General features: G+C 38.0%; 1 protein-coding gene across 3 annotated transcripts in view; it reads right to left on the bottom strand.

The window, feature by feature from the left end:
* whd (carnitine O-palmitoyltransferase whd) overlaps positions 1–15,557 on the bottom strand; it is a 255,534-nt gene that overhangs the window by 55,997 nt on the left and 183,980 nt on the right. For all 3 annotated transcript variants that reach the window (XM_068225121.1, XM_067135789.2, XM_068225122.1), the window contains exons 9-10: positions 9,516–9,623; positions 9,372–9,397 (exon numbers count right to left, since the gene is read on the bottom strand). In XM_068225121.1, the coding sequence (XP_068081222.1) occupies positions 9,372–9,397; positions 9,516–9,623 (134 nt within the window). The remainder of the gene's footprint in view (positions 1–9,371; positions 9,398–9,515; positions 9,624–15,557) is intronic.

Below are 15,557 nucleotides of genomic sequence, written 5' to 3'. Positions count from 1 at the left end.
TGGGTGATGGAGGTTACCCGTGTAAATCCTTCCTCCTTACACCTGTTCAGAATCCCCCCCAGCAGAACAACGATATAACAGAGCCCATATTGCCACAAGGAATGTTGTCGAGAGACAATATTGTGTGTGGAAAAGGAGGTCCCCTTCCATGTCTTTAGGACTTCGATGTAACATTCAAAACATGTCGAACATTACTTTCCATTTTAAGGAGTCGATAACTTGCTTGCGCTGTCACAAAATGTAAACACGAGGGACAAGTGACTGTCGAAACGATCACTGCCGGCTGTATAAACTAAAGACAAGTGACTATCGAAATGATCACTGCTTCCTGAATACTACTTCGAATTTCTTCCGAGGGGAATAATAGCGAGAAAATCAAGCGTCTAGAAACCGCGGTAACGAAACCGGGCGATAGTAATGGTGCACTGCTTTTACGACAATACCACGGTAAAAGTTTTACCACGGTTTCGTAAAGGCTGATAATTACCGAGCTTGGTGCACTCGGTCATTAGAGGGCATTCGACCAGTGCAGGTTATTGTAAATAAAAAAAATGTGTGTGAATAAATTAATTCCATCCCCTGGTCTAAGGAGTTTGGACAGCCAAAGTAGGGGACTGCCTGTAGGGGTGAAGTACAGTGGGGACTTCGAGGGCCCTGGGACCGCTACGGTAGCTGTGAAGGCCCTTCAGGAACTCTGAAAAGTGGTGGCAAAAGGGGCTCTGGTTAAGACACAGCAGGTAGTTATGCTACTTAGGATCCAGAACGGGTAAAAAAAAAAAATAGTAAATAAATAAATGCAATGTAAATATTAATCTTATACCAGTTGTATAGTATCATTTGAAGTAACTCCACATACTATATCAGTTGACTATATTTGTAAGTAGTACAGGAGATATTATAAGTAGAATTTTGTAAACAATATAAATTTATTAAGGATGAGCTGTGTGTTTAATAGAAAACATTATTAGCGTAAATTGTATAATATTGTATTATAGGAAAATTTTCTTCTCTTGTTAATTTAATATTAGTGCTTGACAATAATGTATTTTAGTGTATCATTTGCCACCGAGGTAGACACCTCATTTGCAAATAAAGAGATTTTGATTTTGATTTGAAGTTTTCAAATTTGTAAGAAGTAAGATTTGTTGAAGCTCAGTCAAATATTTAGGATGACATGTTTCAAGCTTTAAATGAAACTGAAGATTATGTTTATCATATAAAACTCAAAAGACCCATACAAACAAAAATCACTAATCTTTTTAAGTGACTAGTGGAATTAGTGTATTGTTACATGTGCTAAATTGTGAGTTAATATTGTAAATGCTGTTGTTTTACTAGTGTTTATACAGTTTTATCAATCACTACTGATCTGCATTTAGGGCAGTTGCCCAGGAGGCAGATTCCCTATCTGTTGTTTTACTAGTGTTTATACAGTATTATTGTGTGAAAACATTAATCTACAGTAAAGGATAAGATGGCAGCTGTTAAGGTATGGTAGAATGCATATTACAATGAATTTATTAAATTTTATGTTTTTATCCAGTACTGTACTATATTTTCGTTAAAATAGTCATTCTTGGTTAATTTGAATTTTGGATAATTTGAATTTTTTCTGATTCCTCTTGGAGTTTGAATTAAAAAAGAATCTGCTGTATCTTGTTTCAACTACAGAATTCTGTACAATTAATTCTGTATATTGTCATATATAATTTGCAAACATTACAGAACAATGGTTAATGAAAAATAATGTTTTTGGAGATGGCAAGGAACCAGAATCTTGTACTATTGGAGGTTTTTTTTTGTACCAGAAAATCTACTGAGATGAGGCTGGTGTATTTGAGCACCTTTAAGTACCACTGGACTGAGCCTGGATTGAACTCTTCAAATTGGGCTGAGAAGACCAGAGCTTCTACCGCCTGAGCCATTCAGCCTGGACTTTAAGAGAAAGCTAGGAAATCAAATAATAATATTCTAGAGAACCTGTCTACCATCTATCTGTTCAATATAAATTTCACAAACTTCAGCCAAAATTTAAACTCAGGTTATCTAATTGTTCAAGCCACTTGTCCACTTGCTTCACAAATGCATGTTAATATTAAATACATTGAAAGAACTCCCTATTTTCAACCTGAAAAGATTTGGCTGTAAACATGGATAAGCAAATTTATGACAGTCAGTTACATTTAAAGAAAATAATTGAAACAAATACTGAAAGACAGAAAATTAAACATAATAATAGTTGAACAGCATATATTAGATAAGAAGTTGCCAATATTTTGATGTATGTAAAACACTTCATTGCCACATATCTGAAACAGCTGCCCATACTTGTAAAAAAAAACAACAACTAGTAGGTCGGAAATAGAACATTTAACTTTTAATAGCACAATAAGTACTATTGAAAGACGAGCAAAATATAACTAGACTAGTAAACTCTGACACACAAATGAGAAATGGGTTCTCGATAGCTCAATACTCCAGAAACAACACACTGGATTATAAGCTCAATACTTTGTTAATATAACTTTTTTTAAATTGCTACAAGTAGCACATCTTATAATGGTCACACACACAAAAAAAAAAGTTTCGTTCGTAAGTCTTTAAATAGCAGATTGCATCTCTAATGGTGTAAAAGATTTCAAAATACAACATACACTCTGTGAGTATGGAAATACAGTTCTATTTGTTTGATATATGAGGGTCAATTCAGAAGTCATGACAACTGTGTTGTATCTTCTGATAGAGCAGCAACAAGGTAAAACCACTTTATGCATTTGGGGACCACTGGACTGTGCTTCTCAATCCAAATACCAAATTGAATTTGGGTACGGGAGCCAATTTGAAGGGGCAATCAAAGGGTAAATAAATAACTAGATAGATAGATAGATAGATAGATAGATAGATAGATAGATAGATAGATAGATAGATAGGTAGGTAGGTAGGTAGTTGAAAAATAAATGTTTTATTACAGATAAAAACATACCAACCCCATGACACAACAGCCCCGAAAGGCCACGGCCTACTAGAGACCGCTGCTCAGCCCAAAGGCCTGCAAATTATGAGGTGTCATGTAGTCAGCACGACTGATCCTCTCGGCCGTTATTCTCGGCTTTCTAAACCGTGGTCGCTATCTCACCATCAGATAGCGCCTCAGTTTAATCACATAGGCTGAGTGGACCTCAAACCAAACCTCAAATGCCGGTAGGTGAACCCGGGGCCTCCGGGTAAGAGATAGGCATGCTACCCCTACACCGTGGGCGTCTTATTATGGATACAATGAACACAAATCTTGTGCATCTGCAAGGTCTGTAGTAAAATTCAGAACACTGAGAAATACCTGTCTGAGTGGATAATGCCTGTACAGTCCAACACCTGTGCCCTGTTCAGCACTTTTCGATAAAGGTCACCGACAACTCGTGTGAGCGGAAAAGGGACATCAACTGTGCAATAGTTCAACACTCGCTAAGCATCGATGTTTGAAGGTCTCGGCACTTTAATGTGGCAAAGCACTATCAATGAACGCTTCCCTTAACTCCACATAACACTGACGTGAATTTCTGCCATGGAGAGCTGCAATTTTCCCGTAGACAGATAATGCCTTTATCGGTGGCAAAGTTAGGGTTCAAGGCACTCTCTTAAACTTAACTGCTGTTCAATTTTACGTACATCTATCTTGGTGCATGGCCAGTAGCACACAAATTTTTTTGAGTGTTGTTAACTAGCTACAAAGATGCCATCTGCCAGTGGCATTCAGTAGAAAGTAACACAGGTTTTCAAACATATATACTAGAATTACCCTACTACGATATGTTCGGAAGATACAACATAATTGCCGTAACTTTTGAAACGACCTTCGAACAAATGCGTGTTAATATTAAAGACGCTGAAAGAACGCCCCATTATCACCTGAAAATATTTAATTGAAAACATGGATAAGTAAATTAATAACAGTGAGTCACATTTAAAAATAAAATTTAAAAAAAGAGACAAATACTAGAAAACAAATGATCTGCATTTTATTTCAGGAAAAGAAATTAAAAATGAAGATACTGAGACAACATGTATTGGTCTCGAGTAAATCTGATAAATGGCCCATCTCTAATATATATCCAACTACTGAGGAATTGGAGGTCTTCAAACAGCTAACATTCAGCTGGTCCAATGGGAAGGCCATCTCAGAACCTTACCAACTGTCATTATCTATCAAGAAATAACAACAAGGCAAGCTACTTAACTCCACAGTCCATCATCATTATCATTTCCCTTTCCCCAGTCCATATATAACTGAAAAAGTTATAGTGAATGTATAATAACTAATTTCTGTTTTGGATATGCTCACACCTATTGGCTTCAGGTTAGTCTGGCCAAGAATACAAACCAAAAGCTTTCAAAAAACCACTTTAGGAACATAATGATATTTCTCTGGGTGGCAGTTCAGTAAGGTGGGCAAAATTGTCCTTCTAGACAGCACCTTACACAAGTTGCATAAGGGTTATCTGTGCTCTTCGGATGCATGTTCAGCACAGTGCATGTTTGGAGAATATGACAGCCACATGCTCTTCAGTTTACTGTGCAGGAATACACCTACCACACAGTCTCAATAGAACTGAGCATTATCACCTATCGCTCAAAGTAACAGTGAAACCAGCAACTTCATGTTGGAAGGTGCTGTTTGCATATTCGAGACACGTTATGCAACTTTGGATAGCAATCAGGATATACAAATGAACATGATTCCCCACTCAAAAACATGATGGAATACTCTGCTAAAGCGGAACCTCAGTCGTCGTCGTCATAGTCATCATCATCTGCAGTTTCCAGCTGCTGGCCAGGTCTGCTTGGAACATAAGCCTCTCCATCTCCTCTTGTCTTCCCTCCACTTCTCCCTCATTACTCTTGCCCAGTCCTCTCCTCTTCTCTGTGAACACTCTTCCACTCCTTTTATCCACCTGTCTCTTGGTCTCCCTCTTGGTAGTTTTCCTGTTATCTCCATTCTGTGCATCCTCCTCGGTATCCTTTCCTCTGTCATTCTCTTCATGTGTCCATACAATCTACTATACGCGCACTTTATCTTGAGCCCGGATCTCCATAGTAACGAATGGGAACTAGGGCTCAAGAAAAAGTGCGCGTACTATAGATGCCTCTATTCTGTTCTGTGGTGACTCTTCTTTTACTATATCTCTTTCTCATCTTATCCATTCTTGTCACTCCTATCCTGCTTCTCAGAAATTTAATTTCACTTGCCTGTATCCTAGTAACGGCTCTCTGCCTCATTACCCAAGTTTCTGCTGTATACATCAGAATAGGTATACAGTACATCCTGTATATCACTCTTTTGCTTCTTTGAGGGACATCTTTGTTCCAACCAGGCTTCTGACACTTTTCAGGAATGCTCCTGCTTGTCTTCCATGCCCGATTATTTCCTTATCATTACTTCCACTTTCCTCTATGATACTTCCCAGGAACTTGAAACTTCTAACTTCCTAAGCTGTTCCCCTCCAAACATTATCCCTCTTGTATGTCACTCTTCTTTCTAGTTGTGATCACTCACTCTTTTTGGCATTCAGTTTCATTCCATATTGTTCCACCTCATCTTCCAATGCACCTAACTGTTCTTGGACATGGAATTCATTTCATCACTCATGTGATCCTGCCCCAAAATCAGAGTTTTTCTACGTAGATACCATTGAGTGTACAATCCTGCTGCTCCCAGCACCATTCTCCATCAACAGTTGCACACTTCACACAAGCTATTCTGTAGTGAAGTTTAAGAGTAACTTTTGCAACTAGTCTCCTTGAATTTACAGAGCAAGCAGTTTTATGTGACTGTTTTATCATGCTCACAGTCACAGAACCTCCAGTTTTACAAGAAACTGAAAACGCAGGAATGCAACATTCGTTTTAATAATTCTACATGTGCTGGTTGTATTTGAATTGTGGTCTCCTCAGTGAGAAGCCAATGACAATGTCACTATGTAACAACCCCTCTCTACGATCCCAGTTCTCTGTAAAGCAGTTGATTTCCACCATCTTATCTGACCCATTCACTCTGGTGGCCCTCCAAGGAACTTGGTGGAAGGTGGTGAAGGTACGCTTACAATGTGATGAAATCCACACATACCAATCATGACCAATGGTTGTTCTATGTGTAGCTGTTGATCAGCAACTGTCTATCCCTCTCTAAACTTTTTCCATATGTTTGAAACACCATTTTTTCTCATTATAAATCTGATTTTTCTTTGTAGCTTTTTGTAGACAAGACTCTGAGACACACAAGGCATTCCATAAGAGTAAACCTTTTTCTTTTTGTCACTCCATGAATGCCTATGCTCTGATACATGTTGGTGAGTTTGCCTGTATCGCATCGAAAATAACAACTGTTCTGAAGTTTTTAACAACGCAGCGCCTTTGGCTGATTGAAAGTAGACTATTGTGCTGCACAACAGGACAAATATGCCATTGCCAGTAGTGTTATAAACACATGGGTGAATGCAACTAAATGGAGTATTATGTACACATATTACTACCAAATTAGGAGTAACAGTCAGAGTTCTAATCAGCCTGGTTATTCAAGGAAATGTAAGAAGCATATGAATAAATGGAAAGGTGTGCAAGCAAAGATTTAAATGGACAAAGATGAGGCATAGATTAGCATTAAAACATCACCACATGTTGAAGCACAAGCCATAGGTCAGCCACGTAAGTGTGGGTGCTTGGCTGTACTGGGTATGGACAAATGAAAACCTACAACCTGTTTTCCAGTCAATGACCGGGTCAGGGATGGGATGAATGAAGCCCCCAACTTGCGGTGAGGATAGGAGATGTGCCAGTTGCCTAGGCCTGTCGCACTCCTCTCGGGCAATGATTAATGACTGACAGATGAAATGAAATGATAGTGGAGAGTGTTGCTGGAATGAAAGATGACAGGGAAACCGGAGTACCCGGAGAAAAACCTGTCCCGCCTCCGCTTTGTTCAGCACAAATCTCACATGGAGTGACCGGGATTTGAACCTCGGTATCCAGCGGTGAGAGGCAGGCGCGCTGCCGCCTGAGCCACGGAGGCTCTGGGTATGGACAAATACAAATTACAATTAATAATTTTTGGGCACTAGGTGATTATTACCAATAGAACACTTCCATTTCTAAGCATTTTACTGTTTAAACAACTGTACACTATTCTTCCTAGCATCATTCCCTCACTGTGGCAGGGTCCTTGCCAGCACATCCGTCTTCATCTGTCCCAATCCAAGGCACCCTCGTGGGTGACGCGCATGTACTCCATGCCTCCCTGATGCAATCCATCCACCGCTTCTTTGGTCTACAATGTGGCCTCCGTCCACCAGGGTCAAGGCGCATGGGTGTCCTTGCCATCTAAGCCTGGCTTCCCGCAGGTTTGCCTCAACTGGCGCAACTCCCATCCTTTGTCGAACATCACTGTTCATGACATGGTCAAATTGTGTTAGTCCAAGACACCACCGCTGCATTCGCATTTTCATCACATGCAGAAACTGCTCGTGCTTTGATGTTGCTGGCCAACATTCTGACCCATAGACGGCAACTGGGCACGCTACAGTTCTGCAGATCTTCGACTTAAGACGCAGGGGCATCCAACCGATCACACAGGACCCCAGTAACTTGGCACCACTTCATCCAAGTGGTGTTTACACGTACGTAAGTGTCCGGAACACTGTCGCCGTTACTGCATAGACGGAAGCCGAGGTACTTGAAGAGTTCCACTTTCTTCAGACCTTCTCCACCGATGCTGATGGTTCCATTAGTTTGGCATCCACATTCCATATAGTCAGTCTTCTTAGTATTCAGGTGTGAACTATTGTATAATGCCAGTACAAATCTGTTGTTTTTTGATGTCCACAGAACAATAACTATAAGATCACAATATGAAGATAAAGTTGGAATTCAAGAGGACAAACTGGGGCAAATATTCATTTATAGGAAGGGGAGTTAGGGATTGGAATAACTTACCAAGGGAGACGTTCAATAAATTTCCAATTTCTTTGAAATCATTTAGGAAAAGGCTAGGAAAGCAACAGATAGGGAATCTGCCACCTGGGCGACTGCCCTAAATGCAGATCAATTATTGATTGATTGATTGATTGATTGATTGATTGATTGATTGATATGTAGTCCATGTACCATATTTCAATAAACTGTTCGATGTTCAATATTTAAAGAGTAGCCCAGGGCAGGGTCACCCTTATCTGATTTAAATATATGCAAACCTTACACATCGATTACTCAAAACATGTTTCATGAAATAAATTTCATTTTGAGTCCGTATTGACAGTTATGTTATATAAATTGAGAAATTAGTATAATGGTTTCAATACTTTAAGTTTATTTACTGATTCAAAGTTGTAAAAGAATCTTATTACAGGACATGTTTCATCCACATTAGGCCATCTTCAGCTGTCTAGAATTAACTTAAAATCAATATACTAATAGTTAAAAAACATGGATAAAATTCATACTCATATGATGCATAGTATTTACAAATTAAAAAGTACATGTTAAGTCATCATCAGATGAAGAAGTCGCTAGATGTAATGTAATGAAGTTAGAACAGTTCTATGTAAAATGACGAAGTTTCTTCTGTCCTTAAAATTCATTTATGCAAGGATGAATGTGTTACCGACTTACTGTCAACTTAACCAGCGTACAGGCATGATATGACGTAAACAGAGAGCTGTTCTAAATTTCATATCGCACTACATGACTGGACGATACTTGATTCCTACTCAACAGTCTGGCTGGCATTGAATCATTTTGATCCAAATTTGTGAATTCGTAATATTTTAAACGTTTTTATATTAAGTGGAACAACAATTTTACTGAATCAACTGACATTATTTTGCATAAATGATTTTTAAGGACAGAAGAAACTTTTAATTACATCTTCGTCACTTTACATGGAACTGTTCTAACTTCATTATATTACATCTAGCGACTTCTTCATCTGATAATGATTCCACATGTATTTTTTAATTTGTAAATACCATGAATCATATGAGTGTGAATTTTATCCATGTTTTGTAACTATTAATATATTGATTTTAAGTTAACTCTGGACAGCTGACGATGGCCTAATGCGGCGGAAACATGTCCTGTAATAAGATGCTTTTACAACTTTGAAATAATAAATAAACTTTAAGTACTGACGAGTTGACTGATTTTTCAATTTATATACTGTATCAAAACATGTTTGGTGGATTCGCCCTTTTTTCATGCATCACATCCAACATGAAGTCAAAGAATTAAAAAAAAAAATATATATATCTATATTAGCGAGTCCTGAATTTGGAGATGATTTACTAAATGGATGTGATCTACACTGTAGAATCAAACAAACTTACCAAGTATGTTCTGCATTGAAACCAATCTGTAAAAGAGAAACAAACATAATGTATAAAAATAATGATCCATATTAACACAAATTGAATTAAATTTGACTGAAAATCAAACCAAACAATTAAAAATAAACTGCAGAAACCACTTACACGGCCATTAGTTCCTACACACAGAGTGAAGGACTTGTCGAACCAGCGATCGTAGCCCTTGCCGTGCAGTAAAATCCGACCATAGTGGTCAAGTTTGCTTGGATCTTTCTGAAGCACAATATCAATACAACAAAAGATTAGATCAGATATCCTGTAATAAGAGAGGAAAGAAAGGGATCTGTTGATATTCTGCAATAAGACAGGAATGAAAAGGATCAACTACAGTCATGCAAAAGATGGCTTGTGTTAGGAGTTAGTTTCTAGGCATTCTGACAATATACAGTAATATGTAAAGGAAATATTGTACCCGTTTTTGACAGGTCGGCCCTGCAGGTGGATCATGTAAATGGAGAAAAGCAATCTGATTCGTGGATGTAAACTCCCCATTTGTACCAGTGTATCGAACTCACTAGCTCCTGAATTCTGGATTTTGGCTGCACTTAAGCGACTGCAGCTATTGAGCCCAGTAAAATAAAGTTTTTGATCTTATGTGCAGTATAAATTCATGCTACTATGAATACTAAGGAATTATGTGCATTTTTATATGTCCCACCATTATTAATCTTGCTGAAGAATCCTTTGGAACAAAGAGACTGATTTTCCATGCATCATTAATTTTAATCGTAGTAGAAAGGTTACTGGTCCCAATACTTATGGATACTCTTACAGAAATTTACGGAAAAGTCAGGGATGTTTGGTGACATGGATTTTTCATCGCCGGCTTTACATCGCACCAACAAAGGTCTTATGGTGACAATGGGATAGGAAAGGGCTAGGAGTGGGAAGAAAGCGGCCGTGGCCTTAAGGTACAGCCCTGCATTTTTTTTGCTTGTTGTGAAAATAGGAAACCATGGAAAACCATCTTCAGTGCTACCGACAATGGGATTCTAACCCACTATTTCCCGAATGCAATCCCATCTTTTCACGCTATCATTATAGAATTATCATTTCTTCAACTCATTTAAATCTAAATATTTGCTTGACATTAAGTTCTAGAATCTTGTACATCTAATCCGAGCGGACAGACAAAAATTATAATTTTATTTATATAGGTGAAAGTAAGCTGAGTGGCCGCGCATTTTAACCCGCTACGGCTATGGAGCCAAGCTCTGCATTCAGGACACGTGTGGGTTCTTACCCCACCGTCGGCTGTTCTCAGAGTGGTTTAATATTTTCACTTCCAGGCAAATGCCAGTACAGTTCCCATTCATAGGCCAGAGCTGAGTCCTCCCACCCCTTACCCAATTTCATTTAACGTAACACATTTCATCTTCATTAGTTCCTCAACTGAGGTTGGTGCCAGAAAGGGGATCCGGCCGTAGAAACATCCCGTATAAATATATCTCATCTCATCCCGACTCGGTATCAACAAACAAGACTAAGGGGTAGACATACAGATCGATGAAAGTAGGCTAATTATATTTTGAGCAGCTGCTTACTTAACGTGTCAGACATAAGAAAGTGTAGGTTAACTATTAAGTTTGAGATCAGCAACAATTGCTTCAAAAAGGGTAGCACTATCGAAGAAGCAAAGTGTTACAGCAAAATCCTTTGTTTTGAAATCGGTTTTAATAGGGCCATCTTTTGTCCTACTTCTCTTAAAACTCATTTAACTGCCTTTACACCCACAACCATCAGTAACTCTAAATAAAAGGTTCATATGAGTCCTGTTTATTCTCAGTCCTATTTACTCAGCCTCAAATGGTAAATATAAGTAATTTAACGAGTTTCAACTTTCGATTCGTAAGAATCCTAGAATGTAGTTTTGCCAGTTTCTTGAGGGATGTCTTCCTGTACCAGTCCTTCAGTAGGGAATTCTCTCACAGCAACCTGACTGTTTGTATGTCACTGATAAAAGTGATCGCAAATGGGACAATGCTTAACCCGTCAAAAATAAATTAGTCTTGTATTCTACCTGAGTGATCGCAAATGAGACTGATCGCAAATGGGACAACACCCCACGTGCATTCGTCAGTCTGGCAGTCTCTTTAAAATTGTCTGTTAGTTTCTTAGAGTGTAGTCAAATACTAAATGAGTTTAATTTTATAATCACGCCATACTTATATTTAATTGTAATACATGTGTGATATTGTTTCTTTGGTAAAAGTATAGTATTGAATCAAAATCTCAAAAAACTATTATTGCCGCACTTAAGTTAGTAAACTATCAACCTTTACCTTTCTGTCGAATTCCGCTCGAAGAGCATCAAAAACTTACCATTTAGTACCCTTTTTGTTCAGTTTTGATGTGTATAACACCTTCGCCCCCGCCCGCCCGCTATAATCCTCAACCCAGCTACTTTCTGTTGTCTGTATATTTTTTTGCCCCCCCCCCACTTCTAATCCCCAGTCGCCGCTACTGACGAATAGTGTCTGAAACAACAGTCTCTTCTGTATCTTTTCAGCCTCATCACAGTCTAATTCGGCAACATCAACATCATTGTCATCAGAATCATCGCTAAAATTATAACTACTGTCCTCATAATCACTAGAACATTCATTTAATATGCCTTGTATAGCATCGCTAGAAAAATTATCCTTGTTTACTGATGCCATTGAGGGAAATATACACGAGCGAATAGTCGATGAATTTTACACATCGATAACGAGGTGAAAAATTGTTAAAATGAATCAATAGATATATGAAAGGAAAGAATGAAGCATTATCGAGATGGCTGTGAAGAGACCTCAGACATAGTTCGAAGGAAACTCACGAGAGGAAACGACAACGCAGATGCGGCACCAACAGTGGTGCTGAATAGAACTGAACAGCGAGTTGATCAAGAAATTGTTGAATATCAGGTCATTTTCAGAAAAACTCAATTATGTCCTATACAGATCCTGAACTCGAGGAGTATTATCAGGAACATATTGATCCCGAACAAAGATCATATAGTAGTGGTTGTAGATATCAAGGAAGCCTACGATTCATTTAACAAAGAAAAGCTGACGAGGGTCCTAAAAGAATTTGGTGCAGATAACAAATCACAAAATCTGATTAAAAAGACCATAAGCAACACAAGTCAAAGGTCAAGTTTATGGGAGAAATCTCAAATTCTTTCAAAATGAAGATGATGATGCTTGTTGTTCAAAGGAGCCTAAGATCTAGGTCATCACCTCAAAAATTAAGACAGGAGTTAGACAACAAGATAGAATATCACCAATTCTCTTCAAATGTTATTGGAAAAGATTGTTATAGAATGGGAAACGCAACTAAGAGTACATCAAGGAATGGGTCAGGCTTGGAACAAGGAGTAAAGGAATACACATTAATTGTCTTGCTTTTGCAGATCATCTGGAAATCCTTGCCAATGATGTTGAATCAGCCAGGAGAAGAATCAATATACTCAGAGAAGTACCTATGAAGATTGGTCTACAGATCTCAAAATATTCAACAAATATAAAACTGGCTCCAAGAATCATAAACATAGACGAAGGAAAGATGGAGAAAGTTAAGAGCTTCAAATATCTTGGGGAAATGATCCAATACAAAGGCTTAGAAAAGGAAGCAAAGTGAGAATCCAGAAGATGGAACTGGCATACCAATTAACAAAAGATGTGTACAAAAGAAGTCAGTTTGAGAACAAAATTAAGACATGATAATGCAGTGATTAAAACAGAAGAATTTTATGCTGCTGAAATATTGGACCTAACAAGCAGAGGATTGATAGAAAAATTAGAGAAGAAGAGAGGGAAGATTCTGAGGAAGATTCTAGAGCGCAGATATGTTAATGGAAAATGTAAGACCAGACAATGAAGAAACTCAAGGAATTGTGGAATCCACAAGGAAAATACTAATCCAGTTTTATGGGCACTCTTACACTAAAGATCCTGATGCATGTTGAAACAAAGAAAGTTGCTCCTAGGTGGTTCACTGAAACCCGTCTAGATATGGAGGAAATGAGTATCAAACAGGACAATATTCAGGGGGAAAACAATGTTTCAGGTGTATGGTATAAAACTTCAAGGGTTTCCGAGAGGAAATGGGAAGGAAACCTCCAAAAGTGGTTTTCTCGGACGAACGCAAGAAACTAATAAGCGACCGCATGAAGCAATACTGGCAGAACATCAAAGCCAAGAGCAGAAGATGAACATGAATCGAATATACTGAAGTTGTTACTCTGTGGTCCATAAGAGCCCAAATTGAATAGAAGATGCAGAAGAATAACAACAAAAGTGTGTCAGGAACACTACTGACACTCTTGCATTTCAACTCATTAAATGCTAACTGTGCTGCCATTCCATCCCATAACCTTGAACACAGGATGCAATTATTTAATCAATTTAGCTACTCAGATAGCCTTGCCTGATTTTATTCTCTCGTGAATGCAGCAATATACATAAAATTATAAAAACACAGAGTCAGAATATGTCACCTTGTTCTATTGGTTACTTTACTATGTTCTCAAGCAATAGCAATAAAACAGAGAGGAATATATTTAGTAGCTTTAACAATTCTACATCCAACATTAATATAAATTACTGTGAAGTGTTTACTGAAATGAAAATGGCAAAGGAAAGGCATATGGGACGTACTGTACTAACTCACCTTACCAGGTTCAGGACAACTAAGAACAGGTAAGAGGCATACTTCCTCACCACCACGGCACCTGAGAAGAAAACATCAGTGATCTTCTAGTACCTAGAACCTAGCCCTTCCCGTAACTTCTAAATAAGTTATCTGTCTTATAAACTTCTTAAAAAAAATATTCCTTGTGAAATACTTCAACCCTCATGACATCTTTTCATGTTCTTATTGCAAAATAATACTTCTTTCTTTTCCCAAAAGAAGATAAATGACCAATTTCCCTTCCCTCTCTAGACCATGTTCAAAGAATCAGAATATGCTATGAACACACAAACATATAGTGTATAGTTCAGGCTATTGCAGGTAAGATTAGGGCAAAGGAGTGGAGAACTTAATAAACCTCACAGCAATCTCAACAACACACAGCAATAAAATCAATAGAGACATTTTTCTTGGATATAAAATGAATGAATTTTTAGCACAGAGAGTGTACTACATAAATGTACATACAAATTAGTTACCACAACTATGCATAAGCACAACAGAATGTAAATAGCACTGCTAAAGAAAGATTTTTATTACATTTTAATACAGTTATATCAAAGACCATCCTACTAAGAGGGAATATATAAAGACTAATGTCAAAGATATTTTCTTGGAAAAACAGAACATTGTAAAATGTGTTCATCAGTTCTATGAACTGTCTCTCCCTTTGTTTGCTCCATCTCTCCACACTAACCTACCACGATGTTCAATATTTAGCTTTCATGACCACTTTGTACTTGAAATAGACTTTCAGTTTATGTAAAGAACATAATTACACTGGAGTACAAGCTGAAGAGATCAATAGAGAAGAAAATGGCAAACCACTCACTGGTACTAAACGAACCCACAATCTTCTGAATTGACCTGTAGCTCAGATCTCTGCCAACAGAACAAGAATAGTAGCTGAGGCAACTGTAACTTAATTGGGAGAGCATCCGATGCTACATTGTAAGGTTGTGGGTTTGGTTCCCACTGGTATCTGGTTAGCTGTGCGCCCCTAACCGCATGGCCAACTCACTCTGTATCATGTACTTATCATTCCTTCAACATGTTCTATACGTACTCAACATGACCTAGTATGGTTAAAGTTCAATGCAGTCATGAAAGCTACATATTCAATTCGAACGACCCACAGCGGTTGACTAGCTACAGTTGTGCTGGCTAGTCAACCTATAGCTCAGATCCTTGCCAACAGAACAAGAATAACCAAGGCCAACGTAGTTCAATTGGGAGAACATCCAATGCAAAATCGGAAGGTTATGGATTTGATTTCCAGCGGTGTTGGTTGGCCAATTCTTCTTGAACTTAACATCTCTTTAGCTAGTACCTAGTACCTAATAAGCTGAATGTCTATTTCAACTATTTTTAATAACAATATTAAACAAGTATTGATTAGGTGGAATTCTTCTCCTCTTTGCATTTGTGTGAATCATCAATACGGATATAAAACTCATAAATTACGATAATTAA

Source organism: Anabrus simplex, chromosome 1, assembly GCF_040414725.1.
Source record: "Anabrus simplex isolate iqAnaSimp1 chromosome 1, ASM4041472v1, whole genome shotgun sequence".
NCBI classification, from domain to species: domain Eukaryota; kingdom Metazoa; phylum Arthropoda; class Insecta; order Orthoptera; family Tettigoniidae; genus Anabrus; species Anabrus simplex.
This window is presented reverse-complemented; position numbering and strand designations above follow the sequence as displayed.